General features: G+C 39.2%; 1 protein-coding gene across 1 annotated transcript in view; it reads right to left on the reverse strand.

Annotated features, from left to right (window-relative positions):
* PI15 (peptidase inhibitor 15) overlaps positions 1–15,620 on the reverse strand; it is a 21,961-nt gene extending 6,341 nt beyond the window's left edge. Inside the window, exons 1-4 of the mRNA XM_072151693.1 lie at positions 15,492–15,620; positions 14,922–15,249; positions 1,501–1,619; positions 52–184 (exon numbers count right to left, since the gene is read on the reverse strand). Coding sequence (XP_072007794.1) covers positions 52–184; positions 1,501–1,619; positions 14,922–15,194 — 525 coding nt within the window. The 5' untranslated portion in view covers positions 15,195–15,249; positions 15,492–15,620. The remainder of the gene's footprint in view (positions 1–51; positions 185–1,500; positions 1,620–14,921; positions 15,250–15,491) is intronic.
* Positions 15,621–15,876: the final 256 nt, after the last annotated feature.

Genomic DNA, 15,876 nt, shown 5'->3' on the forward strand with positions numbered 1-15,876 from the left:
GACATAAAAATATTGGCAAAATTTGAACTAAGTACAAAAAAGTCATATCACCTGTGTATAATGTGTGCACATTGCCCCATAGCACCTTAAGGGACATCTGGGATTGCAGTCTTGAGGATATGGAAATGCATAGTCCTTTACTTCATCATACCACGGTTTCACTAATTGCAATATGGATTGATATCTAGATGGAATAGTTTTTAACATAGATAGAGAAATGTTATTGGGGCTTTTCAGATGTGATAGTAATATAATGGTTAGCATTCCAAAAATAATACACATGGTATCTGGACACTTTGTATATGAACAATACTATGAAGCATGTTTGTAACACACCTGTAATACACCAGCCGCTTTCGCCATTCATCCTACTCTAATTAAAATTAAAGGGGTTGTCCACGTTTTTAAATAACAAAAATAATAATAAAGAGCATATACTCCCCTCCATCCGGTACCGACCACCGCCACATGCCTGCTACAGCACTAGTTTCAGGCTGCCACAGTAGTATGGCCATGGCCGGGACGGCAATACCAGCCTCTGTAACTAACAGAGGTAAGTGCTCTTTATTATTTTTAAAGCCACCCAACCATATATTAAAAAAATAAAAACCTGGACAATCCTGTTTAATTACGCTTAATGTAATAATATGCCATGTACAGTAACTCTGGTTGTTGCTGCGAATAACTTGTTATCATCTAGATTCCTTTTTCAATCCTATTCTAAAACTTTATGTATACAGGCAGTGCCCTACTTAAGAACACCAACCTACAGACGACCCCTAGTTACAAACGGACCTCTGGATATTGGTAATTTACTGTACTTTTGCCTTAGATTACAATAAACAGCTATAACAGTTATCACAGGTGTCTGTAATGAAGCTTTAGTGTTAATCCTGGTTCTTATGACAATCCAACATTTTTAAAATCCGTTTGTCATGGGTTTGGCTGGGGTTACAATTATAAAGTATATAGTTCTGACTTATATACAAATTCAACTTAAGAACAAACCTACAGAACAACATACAGGCAGTCCCCGGGTTACGTACAAGATAGGGTCTGGAGGTTTGTTCTTAAGTTGAATTTGTATGTAAGTCGAAACTGTATATTTTATAATTGTAGATCCAGAAAAAAAAAATTTGGCCCCAGTGACAATTGGAGTTTAAACATTTTTTTCTGTAATGGGACCAAGGATTATCAATAAAGCTTCATTACAGACACCTTACAGCTGATCATTGCAATCTGGGACTATAGTAAAGCATTTAGAAATCTTCACCAGAGGTCAGAGGGGTCTGTCTGTAACTATGGGTTGTCTGTAAGTCGGGTGTCCTTAAGTAGGGGACCGCCTGTATACTGTACGTAACCCAGGTACTTCATGTACTGTAAAAGAACTGGAGATCGGTCAACATGGCACTGTACACCACTACCAGACCCACAGTCGATTTAAAGGGGAAATAATGATACACTGTATTACACATCACCTGCCATATATCACTTCCATACCTTCCTGTTCTCACTGAGAGGTTTTGGCCAAGGAATCTCATTAAGTAAGGAGGTCCATGGTCCCAAATGCAGGTTGCAGCCCAGGCCTCAGCCGATTTTGCCAAGTTGTCATCCCACACCTGCATAAAAGAATTTGTTTTTGTTAGTACTTCATAATTATTTTTTCTACTGAATATCATATTTTCTCATTATTTATGAGTAAATTACTGCTATTAGTTGTAAAGTACAGCCATGCAGTGCTGGGGACCTGGGTTCAAGTATTGCTATTTTGCTGAAATGTATGACAATTAGTTGTAGTACGCAACTATTTTTGGTTAGGTACGTAACTGTTTTTGGAAGAAAGCTACAATGTTTTTTTTTATTAACCCCCAAGATAACCTTTTCAAGGGATCTTTTAAACAAGTAAAGCTTTAATAAATGATTGAAGAATTAATTATAATAACTATGTACATTATGGATAGCAGAAACATAAAGAGGTGGACAAAAATAATAGCTTTGAACCAACGGTAATCTGTAAACGTCAAGCAAGCCAAAAGGGTCACTTGAGGCTTCCAGACAACAAAGAAAAATAGACCTCTAATTATTTAGATATTATTTAGTATATTTGTCTACTCTAATAGAGAGCTTTCCGCCCCTCATGGGTCCACTACTTAAATATTCAATAATACTTTGTATTTGTGATAAATTTCTATATTTTCTTAACCCAAATTTTAAAAAATCTAAAAACAAAGCAAAATAAGCTTAAAGAAAACCACAAACTCCCCCTACTGAGACATGAAACCTTTCCAAAATTCCAGGAATTTGGAAACCTCAGTCATGTACTCAGCTATTTATTATCTCAATGTTGGATATAGGGATTTATTCTTCGAGAGTCCAAAACCAACTTGCTGTGTGCCAGTGTATCTGTTCTCCATTCGGAAATAATCAGATTGCCTTTGTTGTAGAAAATTAAACTTGGATGTATTTTCAAGACACGGTTGACCCAACTGTAGTTATTTTATGATTCTGCAAATTTTTGTGCCTCAAAGATAGTTTTGATGTAAAAAGCTAAAAATAACTTATTTAGAATTTCACTAAAGAATCTATTTTATGTAACACTATACACTATAGCCCAGATCTTCAATGTGCAGAGTGTGCCAGATTATTGAAGACCGACACACAGGAGTAGATTTACTTACCCGGTCCATTCGCGATCCAGCGGTGCGTTCTCTGCGCTGGATTCCGGTCCAGCCGGGATTTATTAAGGCAGTTCCTCCGACATCCACCAGGTGGCGCTGCTGTGCTGAAGTTCCCCGGAACGCACTGGAATACACCGAGCCGGGCTGAGTGAAGGTAAGTGCAAGCTCTGCGACACATTTTTTGTTTTAAATGCGGCGGCACAATCCGATTGCATGCGCCAAAATCCCGGGGGAAATTCAGGGGAAATCGGCGCAAATAGGAAATATTCGGGTAACACGTCGGGAAAACGCAAATCGGGCCCTTAGTAAATGACCCCCATTGTCTTCAACAATCCAGCGCACCCTGCACACACCAATAGCGCTTAAACTGAGTGCACTCAGTTTAATGGGCAGGTGCCAGAATAATTTTGGACTTCCGACATAAACATGGCGCCCGATGCATATGTGCACTGGAACCTTTAAAATCAAACACAAAAAAAGGAGAAACAAAACGTTGCTCCAAATCTGGCTCACATCAGAATTAAAACCCACATGTCTCTGCTTCCTACGGTCCATGGAACAAGTCTGAAGCCCGACTAAACCACGTGCGGGAAAACATAAATAAGACCAGGTCTGTTGCTTCTATGGCTGCTTGTGCCATGGTGTATTACCATTTTATCCGCCGTGTTTTGTGTCATGACGGACACAGTGCAGCCACGAAACAATACTGGCGTAAACGCTTCATAAATTTGTGCGCAAGCATGCATTAATGTGCAAAGTGCCCCAATAAATATTTACCATAAGCCTGCGCTTGTGCGCCGGCATATTATAGCCCCGTCACTTCTCTAGGCTTCACTCTTGATGTATCCGGCGGGGTCCTGTGCAGCGTTTATTTCTACACCAGGCATGGCCTGGCATAGAAATAAACGCAGTTGGCGAATTTGCACATGTGAAAAGTCACTGGCTGCAGCGAGTTTGTTGGCACGGGGACAGTAACGCCCCACGCCAGCCCACTCATGGACGGCCCCCCCCCCCTTCACGCACCACTGGCATGAAGGTGGCGGATTGTGGTAAATAATCACAATTATTATCACCGATTATCATAGTGCAAGGCACCATTGCTTATTGCTATACTTAATGAGAACCTGTCAGCATCTTTGAGCATTAAAAGCTGCATACAGGATATATGCAAATACATTTTCCAGGATGTGATAAGGAAAAGATTGCCTATTTTGCCTATATTGTAAGGCAGCCCCCTTACCATTAAGCATGACTTTCAAGATGCCTAATGCCATGATGTCAGATTAAATGCAAACCAATATATTTATTCCAAAAGGAACAGATTCCCAACTCTAGACAGCGCTGTTTCAATTTTATTGCATGGTATAGCTGGTCAGGATATGTCTTATAGCACATGACCTTAATGATTGTAATGAAAGTGCTCATTATACAGTAGACTCGAGTATGTGTGAAAAGATGGTTGTAAACAAAGGAATTACTATTAAAATTAGCTTTACTTCTTGTCTGCCCCAATTTATTGGTTTGCTCTCTATAATAAGTGTTGACCATAGCCAGCACCTGTATAAACAACCGGCATTCTAGCTCCCAGTAGCCTTGTAACAATTAGTCCCTCTATACTGGTTCAGTGCTATCTGCAGACTAAACAAATAGGCTGGGGTGTATTATTTAATTCCATTCTAGACTAACAGGAATTTCTAAAATAGAATTGGCATTTTAACCACAGCAAATATATAAAATTGAACAACATATACGCTACATTTGGACCAAAACTTAGGGTTGAACTTCGGTTATGTGAGGTTACAATAATAGACTAAATACACGTCAAATAGTCATATTCCAAAATGGACAAATGCTTCCTATTTCAAAGTAACTATAACCACAGCTGCTTCCTAAATACACCTGCTTTGAATAAAGAAACTTCAACTTACTATTAATTTAAGTGGATTTCCAAGAATTTTGGGAAACTTCAAAGGGCATAGATAGGATTGCTAAAACGAAACAAAGTGTGACTTACCTTGGTCTATGTCCCAGTTCCTGTGTCACTTAGGCACATCTGATCCTTAATGCCTCTACCAAGCCAGAAGTATCAGGGTGTTACAGAACCCGCTTCCCCCAATCTGTGGCTTTCTTAGACTCCAGTACGTCACTTCTTTTTACGTCATCAGTGACAAACCATGGTTCGAGGAGGCCACCGATTGACAAAAATGGGTCCTGTGACCACCCAAGCAGTTCAAGCCGGGTGGAGATGTCAAAGATTCGGAATACCTAAGCAACTTTGGAAGCAAAGGTAATTTTGCTTAATTTTTTTTAGTCACTCCTCCCCTAGCATAATTCGTGGAAAACACCTTTAAACTTTAATAATTTTTGTCTCTAATTGGTTTTGAAGATGTAAATATCTGGATTACCCTTGCAATTCCATAAATTTTTAGGTACTTATGTGCTATTTACTCTATATGATTCAACTAGTTATGCATGAGGTATGGACTCCTGGGATAGGGATGTAATATTGCCACTGTGCAAGATATTGGTTCAGCCTCACATGAAGTATTAAGTTCTGGGCTCCAGTCCATAAAAAGGATGCCATGGAGCCAGGGTCGGCTCCAGGTTTCAGTAGGCCCCTGGGTGACAGAGCCTAAGTGGGCTCCTTTGCAGTGAACTCATGTGGCAGCATTAAAAATTTAGAAATCAAGACAGACCCCTCACGATTATTTTATATAAAGCTTGAATTCCTTATGTACAGCATAGGGTCCCCCCAGCAGCTCTGGGTCCCGGCTCTTGCTCAGGTATGTCCAGTGCTGGTGCAGGCCCTGCCTGAGGCTGCAGCGTATACAAGGAAGAGCCACAAAACTGATTAGGGGTATGGAGGAATGAGGAAAGAGGAAAATAATTTGATTTAGCTAGTCTTAAAAAGAGATAACTAAGGGGGCATGAATCATTTATATAAATATATGAATGGTCCCTACAAAAAATATGGATGGATAGTTGCTCAGATTGAATTACATGAAAAGACAAGGGGCACTGTCTCCACCTTGAGAAGACAAGGTTCATTCTCCAGAGTAGACAAGGCTTCTTTACTGTAAGAACTGTGGATATCTGGAATAGTCTGCCTGAAGAGCTGATCACAGCAGGTACAGCAGAAAGGTTCAAAATTGGTGTAGATGCCTTCTTACATCAAAATAACATTGATGGCTCTATAATTATATAGAATTGTGTTCCATTACATCCCTTTCTCATCCTATCCCTTCCATTTGCTTCCTTGGTTGAACTTTATGGACATATATCTTATTTCAACCATACTAACTATGTAGCTATGTAGTATTACCAAATACAGGTCAGATTGTCACGTCTAATAAGGAGTTTAGTGCATTAAGGGATTTTTGTGCAATATATTTATAAAAGGAGCCTGAATAGTTAAAAAGGGATGCAGGGATGGAAAAATGTCAACCACATTTAGCACACATTTTCCAGGGCCAGTAGTGTAGTTGATATAGATGAGCAGGAGTATCAAAAGTATAATTCACGGTCAAATTGTACTTCTACAGTTAAGAGATCACAAATAGCTAATCATTCAATGTAACTTCTAGAAAGAAACATGGAAAGAAGAGTAAGTCAGTAACACTGTGGGTTACTGCATAGCACTTGATGTTTCAATGGTGCTCAGCCTGTGGAGTGTTGGGTGAAAAAGCCATAGAAGTTTAGCCTGATAGCCCATGGCCATGACTACTACTGCTGCAACTATAGCAGCTGCTATGGGGCACAAGTTTTCCAGAAGCCCAGCAATTCAGGTTAGTTGCCACACAATACTGATGAGTAAAGGATACACAACATTACAATATGTAGCACATCTACCACAGTCCTCTTCTTCTTCCAACTTAAACACCTGTTACGCTGGTCAAGAAATCAACATTGTAGGTCCTCTTTATTGCATTACAATGCCCATACTTGACGCCTCCTAATTAGTGATGAGGTGACCCGCCCTTCATGTACAGGTTCAAGATTTGGGTGCGCTCCACTTGACCTGGACATATAGCTAGCTGAACAGCCAATCAAGCAAATGAATGCCTTTAGCTAAAAGCCATGGCTGTGATTTGGAAAAGGGACACCCATTGCCAATCAAAACCATATTTAGTAATTAATATGACGAATTGGCTGTTCTGCACACCTGAACTCGTGCAGGGCACACCTGAACACTGAACGGGAAATTCGGGTCTGCTCATCTAGTTCTAATGGAATTAAACACAAAGTGTAAAAACAGACTATAGCTGTAGTTCCCATTGTAATTTTTTGGTAACTCTTATGCACTTGCCTCTGCCGGGATGAACTGTGTACATGCACCCTATGGACATTGACATCCAAAGATGAGCAATTCGGCCTGTAATGTAAATACCAATTAGGACTAAGTACAATTTACCTTTCCTAATGACACCTCTTGTTGGGTTGCCTGGTATCATTCCCTGCCAGTGCAGTATTGTTGTGATAGGGGACACAATGTACTGTTGTACCTATTAGCATTGAAACCCATCAGTAAAAGATCACCGTTAATTGGTTTTAGAAATTATGTAATTTCATCAAATTGTGCGCTAAGAACTTTGTGTTCTGATTTTGTAACTTGGCCTAGCAGCAATAGATCATTGTATTATACAGTATATGAATGTGCGGTACACTTATAACAGTATTTTCACAGCTAGTTTCCTCCTTTTAAGTACAACACAACATTGTTCAAGTCATCTTCCCACAAGCAAAGCATACAGTAATTGGTGTTACACAATGCAATGTCTGAACATTCAAGACAAAAAGTCAAAAAGTTGGGATTACTCATCATAAGACCAAAGAGCTCCAAGAGACCTTTGGTCAAACATTGTCCCTCGGAGACAACTTGCTTCACAGTACTGGAGAACATACAGAATGTCTCCTACAACTGGCTGGTCGGTCTCCTTATCTCTCTCTGACCCCCCAATAACTCAAAACAGTCTCCCGATCATCTTGGAGTATCAATGAATATCTGGTTTACCCGATAAGGTCTTACAATATATGCTCGTGGTACTATTGTATTGTCAAGTTCTTGGACAAATTTGGATTATTTCTCTATACATTCTTAGATGCTGACATTTGGATGACTGATGGTCCATGTCCAGTTACCAGATGATCATTCTTGACATTCTTCTCCACAGTCCAGAATTTCTACACCTCCAGAGGGAGATCTGCTATGCTATGGTATCTCTGCTATGCTATGGTATGGACAGGCCTGAACCTTCTCATGATATAAACTTCATCAAGAATTAATATGTAATCAATCTTAAGAAATATAAGAACTAACTAGACAAAGTGTATGACAAGCCCATCCATATTAATCTATCATTTTACTAGGATATGATATGACTTATTTTTGCACATTGTCCATAAGGAATACTATGCTACTGTAGACATGTCATCCAGTATAATGCTTGGCATCAATTGGGGAAGTTAAGCTTGTCATTCAACATCTGTTTTGTGTTACTGTATGTGTATATAATGTTAGGCAAAGCGAAGGTGAATAAAACTGTATTATTTTTATAATACAGTTAGAGTAAGTTTAACACATATAGGGGCAATAAGGATCCATTGATCTAAAAGGGCACAAAAATAATGGGAGACATTTTTTTTACTGCAGGCCCTGTGTACATGGCCACTTATATGATGGGGAAAATGTATTACTAGGGGTAGTGATTCTCTTATGTTATGAGGCACTTAAATAATAGCGGCAATTATTGTAAGTAGGGCAATTTATACAAAGGGGGAGGGGAAGTACAATTATGGGGACCATTTATTACAAGGGGAAAGAAAAATACAATAAATTACAAGGGGCAATGGTCCCAAAAATAAAAAGGGGCAATATACTATTGGGACATAATGAGGGGCATTTGTATTAAAGTGGGTCATTTTTATTGGAGACAAGGGATACTGTTATATTTGGTCATTCGTTACAGGGGCAATATGATTATCAGGAGGGTGCAGGTTTTCTAGGAGGCACATGCTGGAACAGCATGATAATATTATGAAATGTAGATTGCAAAAATGTAAAGAAAATGATGGGAAACCAAAAGCCATATATGTAATGATGGGTCATGGCCGATGGAAAATACCAAAAAACTGAAATTCTACTCATCCAATCAGAGATGTCAACTCCTATATTGTAGTAATATAAATCACCCCGTATAGGTGTTTTATTCAGTATAAGTGTGGTGGTTTTATTTGGTCACTATGTACTGGTCTTGGTACATGTCATGGTTTTATTTTGGGTATTACTTATATAGTAGTGTAAGGGGTGATATTGTCTTTCGCAAGGTGGTTTTTATTTAGTAACAGTATGGCAGCAATATTTGGTTCTGGTACATCTATATTATCAGTAAGATTGGTCTTTGTATACTGTTATAGTATGGAGCTATATAATGGTCCTGATGTGGTTGTTTTATTTGTGGTATTGTTGGTAATATTGGGATCTCTACAGTGAGGTTTGCTTAGTTACAGGTAGTAGTTAATCACTGTATACTTAATCTTGCATAGTTTGCTAACTCCTTGTATACATGATCATAATCCTATGCCCCCGTAGGCCTCCTGATACATCTGTACATAAAGGTACAGGCGTAAGGCTCCTTCTACACTCGTGAGTGTGATGTGATGAACTCGCATCACACTCGCAACGAGTGCTGCCTGGATCTCCCGGCCCGAACGCTGCAAACCGGAACTGAACTCAGCATGTCAGTTCAGTTCCGGTTTGCAGCGTTAGGGCCCGGAAATCCAGGCAGCACGCGTTGCGAGTGTGATGCGAGTTCATCACATCACACTCGCATTTGTAGAAGAGGCCTAAGAGGGAAAATAGTTGCAATTCCTGGTCATGCGCTAGGAATTGTGACTATTTCAGGGATTTTGTGAGGATAAACACACACGTTGCATTTAAAACATAATGGCAGTAAAGGTAAAGATAGATAACCTCTTAAAAATTGTTAATGTTTCTTAAACCTATGAGCCCATAAATGCACATGGGCCTAAGGTCGACCACATCCTCTATGCCCTGTGGAGTTATGATGTCATTGGTTACTATGAACAACCAAGATCATTTTGACAAATATTTATTTTAATAAATTTGTTTGCCTGCTAGATCAGATTTATAGAAACTAAACTTGTACGTGTACAGTTATGCTAATTTATTACATAAAATCATTGACCCGTGCCATGTAGGAATCATCAAAGTTCATCCACCTCCACAGAGAAGGTAAGAGAATGTGGCCATGCCTAGTACCATCTGCACTGTATGGGACCTGTTGGTGGTCTGGATCCTCAGCAACATGTTAGCCAGCTGCTGTCACTACAGCCGCCACAGCTATTGCAAACATTGTAAAGATGTTGAGGTGGTTTTCAAGTGTTTCTAGACAGGTAAGAATGTGAAAAATCTCAGAAGAACATGTTTTCAGAGTTCTTCTTTCTATGGGGCTACAAGCAACTTTTCATGTAGTCCAGGAAACGAGTCATGTTTGGAAAGCGTATTCTAAGAAAAACAATAAGTCATAGTAAACACAGTCGTCCAAAAAATACCGATTTCTGGGCTAAACAAATCATTTAAAGTGCAGGAGCTTGCTGAATTACTGTAAAACCTTAAGGACAGTGGATACAAAAAGTATTCCGAACCCTATAAATTTTTTACTCTTTGTTTCATTGCAGTCAATTGGTAAGACCAAAAAAGTTCTTTTTTTGCTCATTAATGTACACTCTGCCCCCATCTTCACAGAACACCCCCCCCCCCCCCAGAAATTTAGACATTTTGGCTAATTTATTAAACAGTAAAAGTGAAATATCACATGGTGATAAGTATTCAGCCCCTTTGCTCAGTATTGAGTAGAAGCCGCTTTGGAGCTGGTGCAGCCAGGAGTCTTCTTGGGAATGATGCAACAAGTTTTTCACACTGGGTTTTGGGGCTCCTCTGCCATTCTTCCTTGCAGATCCTCTCCAGTTCCTCAGGTTGGATGGTGAATGTTGGTGGAAGCCATTTTCATCAAGTCTTTCCAGAGATGCTCAATTGGGTTTAGGTCCGGGCTCTGGCTGGGCTAGTCAGGAATGGTCACAGAGTTGTTCTGTAGCCAGTGCTTTGTTATTTTAGCTGTATGATTAGGGGCATTGCCTTGCTGAAAGGTGAACCTTCAGCCCAGTCTGAGGTCCAGGGCACTCTGGAAGAGTTTTTCATCCAGTACATCTCTGTACTTGACCGCATTCAACTTTTCTTCAATTGCAACCAGTCGTCCTGCCTCTGCAGCTGAAAAACACCCCCATAGCATAATGCTGCCAACACAATATTTCACTGTTAGGATTGTATTTGGCAGGTGAGCATTGCCTGGTTTTATCTACACATACTAATTAGAATTAACACCAAAAAGTTCAGTCTTCGTCTCATCAGTCGAAGAATCTTATTTCTTATGGTCAGGGAGTCATTCATGTGTTTTTTTGAAAGCTGTATGCAGCTTTCATAAGTCTTGCACTGAGGAGAGGTTTCCATCGGCATGATCTGCCTTAGTGCCCCGAATGGTGGCAGTGATAGTTGACTTTGTGAAACTTTCTACCATCTCCCTCCTGCATCTCTGGAGCTGAGAAACAGTGATTTTGGGGTTCTTCTTTACCTTTCTTACCAAGGCTCTTCTCCCACGATTGCTTAGTTTGGCTGGACGGCAAGTCAAAGAAGAGCTATGGTTGTCCCAAACATCTTCCATTTAAGGATTATGGAGGCCACTGTGCTCTTAGGAACATTGAGTGCTGCTAAACTTATTTTGTAACCTTGGCCAGATCTGCATCTTGCCACAATTCTGTCTCTGAGTTCTTTGGGCAGTTCCTTAGACCTCATAATTCTCATGTGCTCTGACATGCACTGTGAGCTGTAACTATGACCAATCAGTTTAATTAAACACAACTGGACTCCAATGAAGGAGTAGAACCATCTCAAAATGGATCAAAGGGAAATAGATAGCATGTGAGTTAAATATGAGCATAACAGCAAATAGTCTAAATGCTTATGACCATGTGATACAGTATTTAAATTTGCATGGGGTGCAGAGTTAACATTTATGAGCAAAAAAAGAACTTATTTGATTTTACCAATTGGCTGCAATGAAAGAAAGAGTGAAAAATGTAAAGGGGTCTGACTACTTTCCATACCCACTGTATATGAATAATAAAAGCCTATATAACACTGGCACCATAACATCATTGAAAGGAATGGTCTATAGGCCAAGGTTTATTCATACTGTTTATGCATGATTCCTCTGTACTATATGTGCTATAATGTTTTTTCCAAAGTATCTATAGACATATAGCCTCTAGGGTCCAATTCTACAAAATGTATAATATGAAGGTTTTTTTTTCTGCTAGATGACGATTTAAAACAACATTGTAAACTACAGGCATACAAGTGTATATTGGCCCTATAAAGGTCAAATGCACACTCTTTTGTAACGTATAGATATATTTTACATATATACATACATTTACATAGATTTATGAGGGCTTCTGCAGAACTTTAGTGGCGTAGAGTAACTGAAATAATCACAAATAATGTTAGCTTATTACTAGCACTTGTGATTATTTCCGCCTTTCCGCCATCTTCATGCCAGGGGGAGGATAGAGGGGCGTGAAGAGGGGGAGTGGGAAAGCACAAGGTGTTCCTATCCTGCAAAGGCAGGGCGTGGCGTAGGAATAAATGCTCCACAGGCCCATGCTATCTGCTGGTGCACGAGTGCCGGTATATGATAAATAACCCTCAAAGTTTAAAAAAAGGCTATAATAATATCCATCAATTTAGGTATGTTTTAAATTTAAAATAAAAACATAAATATTAAAGTATAAAAATACATTTTGATATATGAAATTTTTTAAGAAAGAGAAAATATTACATTGCCATTAAATACGTGCTTACATTATGCAAGTGCCTAATATTTTCATCGACCACATCATTTTTCAGAGTTTGTTGAGTTTCAGTGAGTTGATGCTATTTTGGTTGCTAGCGTTATTTTCAGAATCAACCACAGTGCTCCCACAGGTTGCATGAGGGTACTGCATCCAGTTTTGCACCCAAGAAATGTAGAAGATTTGGATTGTACCATTCATGATATACTTTACAATAGAGATACCCAAGCCATTCCTCAGCTCAACATTACAATCCTACTTGTTTCTCCCAAGGCTTATAGCAATTATTCCTTCTTACTGATATATTGCGGAATGAATCAAGGTAGGTACTGTATTACAGTATTTCTATGTAAGTTGTAGATTGTAGCCAAAGTTAAAAGGGTTGTCAAGGATGTGAAAAAAGTTTATAAACGGCTGAGTGGGGGGTGTATTAAAACAAAAATAATGTTATGCTTACCTCTGTTCGCGCTCCTGTTGTCAAGTTGTGACAGCCATTACTGCCGCCTTCTGTTTGTATACAGAGGTCAATGGTGACATCACGTTGACAGTGCGCGCACAGCCACTGTGGGGGTTTCTGGCAGCAGCGGCGGTGTGCAAACTGTCGACCACGCATCACTGCTGGCCTCTGTATACTACAGAAGCCGACAATAACGGCCGTCACCACTGGAGAACGGGAGCTAGAGTAAGTATAAGATATTTTTTTAATATGGCTGCCTGCCACTTATCAACTTTTTTCTAATCTCGGACAACCCCTATAACCCTACTTTACCAGGGCTTTTTGCAGTTAGTATTGATGACCAACCTTATCTATGTTATAGGGTATCAATAGCAGATCATTGAGGGTTCAACACTTGGAAACCCCACTAATCCCATTGATCTGGATATTAGCAGAGCTGGAATAATGCCACACAACCATTATACAGAGAACACGGCTTTGCTTATGATTCCATATTCTGTGTTAATTTCGGTGTCAAATACTTTGAAAACAGCAGATCAATGAGAGTCTCAAGTGTTTAATCTCTGATCTGATATTGAGGTCTTATCCTGATGATTATGCTAAAAAAAAACCTAACATCACATACCAGTCATTTCAATGGTGAATTACATAATTATTGTCAAATTCACATTTGCTTTATTGCTCACAGGGCCGAAATAATCTACATAATAGCAAATCACAATGGTTTAGTTGACTCACATGATTCATAACTTCTAAATACACTAATTTTTGCATTTCTTACTTTGGGTCAGAATTTGGTGCAGTAGGGCGGTCTGAAACAACCAATTAAAACATGTAACACAAAACGGTAATTGACCAACAAAGGAAACACTTCCATAAGAAAACCAGATGAGTTGCCTTTAATTTTCATACATATTCTTTTCTTTCTAATGCTGTTCCATGCTCTATTAGGTCAAGGTGTTTGGAAATATTTTCCCCTTTAAGAGTTCCTCCCACCCTGTGAACTGCATCCCTAATGACCCCATATACATCAGTACAAGTCTTGTGTCTAGTATCAGTGGAGATACCACAAATCCTTCATGGTGATCATTAGTTACTTCAGTCTGGAGCTCCATAGACATTAATGGGGTTGTCTGAAGACAGACTTCAAACTATACCCTAACAAGTTTGATGCTCAGAAGAAGACCGGGGAACCCAATTGTTGAGATCAATAGGGATTCCCTGTCTCCATTTTTGAATGGAACGGAAGTTGAGCATGCATACTGACGCTTCCTATACACATTATGGCACTACCAAGAATAGCTGTAAGCATAACTTGTCATCTTTTCGGCAGTCTGATACAATTTGAATGAAGTGGAAGGGGTAATGCTTGAGTATTATGTCATTCAAACAGGAAGCACAGAGCCCCATTTTTGTAATCTGTGGGGTCTCCTGATTCTTTTTTGAATGGAGCAGAAGTTGAGCATACATACTGTCGCTTAATTCTCAAGATCAGTGTCGGTGGTTGTTTTTTTTTCTGTTCTGGTTCTTCAGACAACCCCATTAACCTCTACTGAGCTCAACACTCAATCAAGTCATGGTCACCATGTGGGTTATCTACAAGAATTCCAAAGCTTTTTCCACAGGATAAGACATACAGTAGCAAACTTCAAGGATAAAATAATGTGGAACTAACAACATTAAATTTAGCGGTAGGGTCTAGGATTATGTTTGGAGAAATAATCTTTGGAGGATCTTGCTGAAAATGGCTGGCTAATCTAATTTCTGGCTCTACAGGATACAAAATATATACAAAATATACAAAATTAGATCATTACACATATATATATATGTTATAGAATATGTCTTGTGTTACTCACCATATACTCCATGTTAGCCGCTGGTGGAAAGACTTTACTTCTGACCTGGTTGTGGTAGTCTAGAATAGCGATCATGTCATTTTGGGAAATATAGCGCTTTCTTCTGGCCTTGGTGATATTTGCAGAATCCAGCTGGGCGCTCAGATAAGACTTTATGATGGTGGAATTATTGGCTGAAGATGATATCTCGGTGGGATTAGGTAATACTAAACCACATGTTTCACAGAGGAGTGAAAATATTATAGCAGCAGCCACACAACAGATTTCCATCATGGTGGGGAGTCTAAGGACAGGCTTTGCCTTTAAAAGTAGAGGATTTTCTTGAATCCTGTGAAAGCAAATATATAAAAAGAAATAGAAACATGATGTAAAAAAAAATAACTTCTGCTAAAAAAATAATAATAATAAAATAGATAGCAATATGATTTATACACACAAGACGTTCCAATAATACAAAGTTACTATGTTTAGTTTGTTACCATTTATGTATAAAACGGAGATGTTCTTGGCAGGCAGAAAGTTTAGTAAAGAAATCACTTTAGTCTTGGTTCTAAGATAGAAAATCCTTACCTTTCAACAGAATGTCAATCTTGTAAGAGTCAACTGCCTAAGCTGTGTTGTGGAGTGTGTAGCCTTGTAAGGGGGATGTATCCTGTCATAAATTCTCTGAAAGCAAATCTCTGCTTGCTAGGAACTTCTGGCTGCAGGATTTTGTAAGTGATAACAGCTTTTTATATGTTCCAGCCTGGACTCTAAAGTCAGAGCCAGTTGCAAGCAAGACTTCCAGAGGAGGAGTCCACAGCACAGGGCAGTGATTGGGTGGCATCAGACCATGGGGGTGGTAAGAACAATGGCACATCCAAATAATGGGACAAATTAGAATAAAATGCTAATTACCTGCCCAGGGTCTTTTTTTTGGGTCCTTTAGTTTGTTGGATTCAAACTCTGATATTTA

This window comes from Engystomops pustulosus, chromosome 5 (genome assembly GCF_040894005.1).
Source record: "Engystomops pustulosus chromosome 5, aEngPut4.maternal, whole genome shotgun sequence".
NCBI lineage: Eukaryota > Metazoa > Chordata > Amphibia > Anura > Leptodactylidae > Engystomops > Engystomops pustulosus.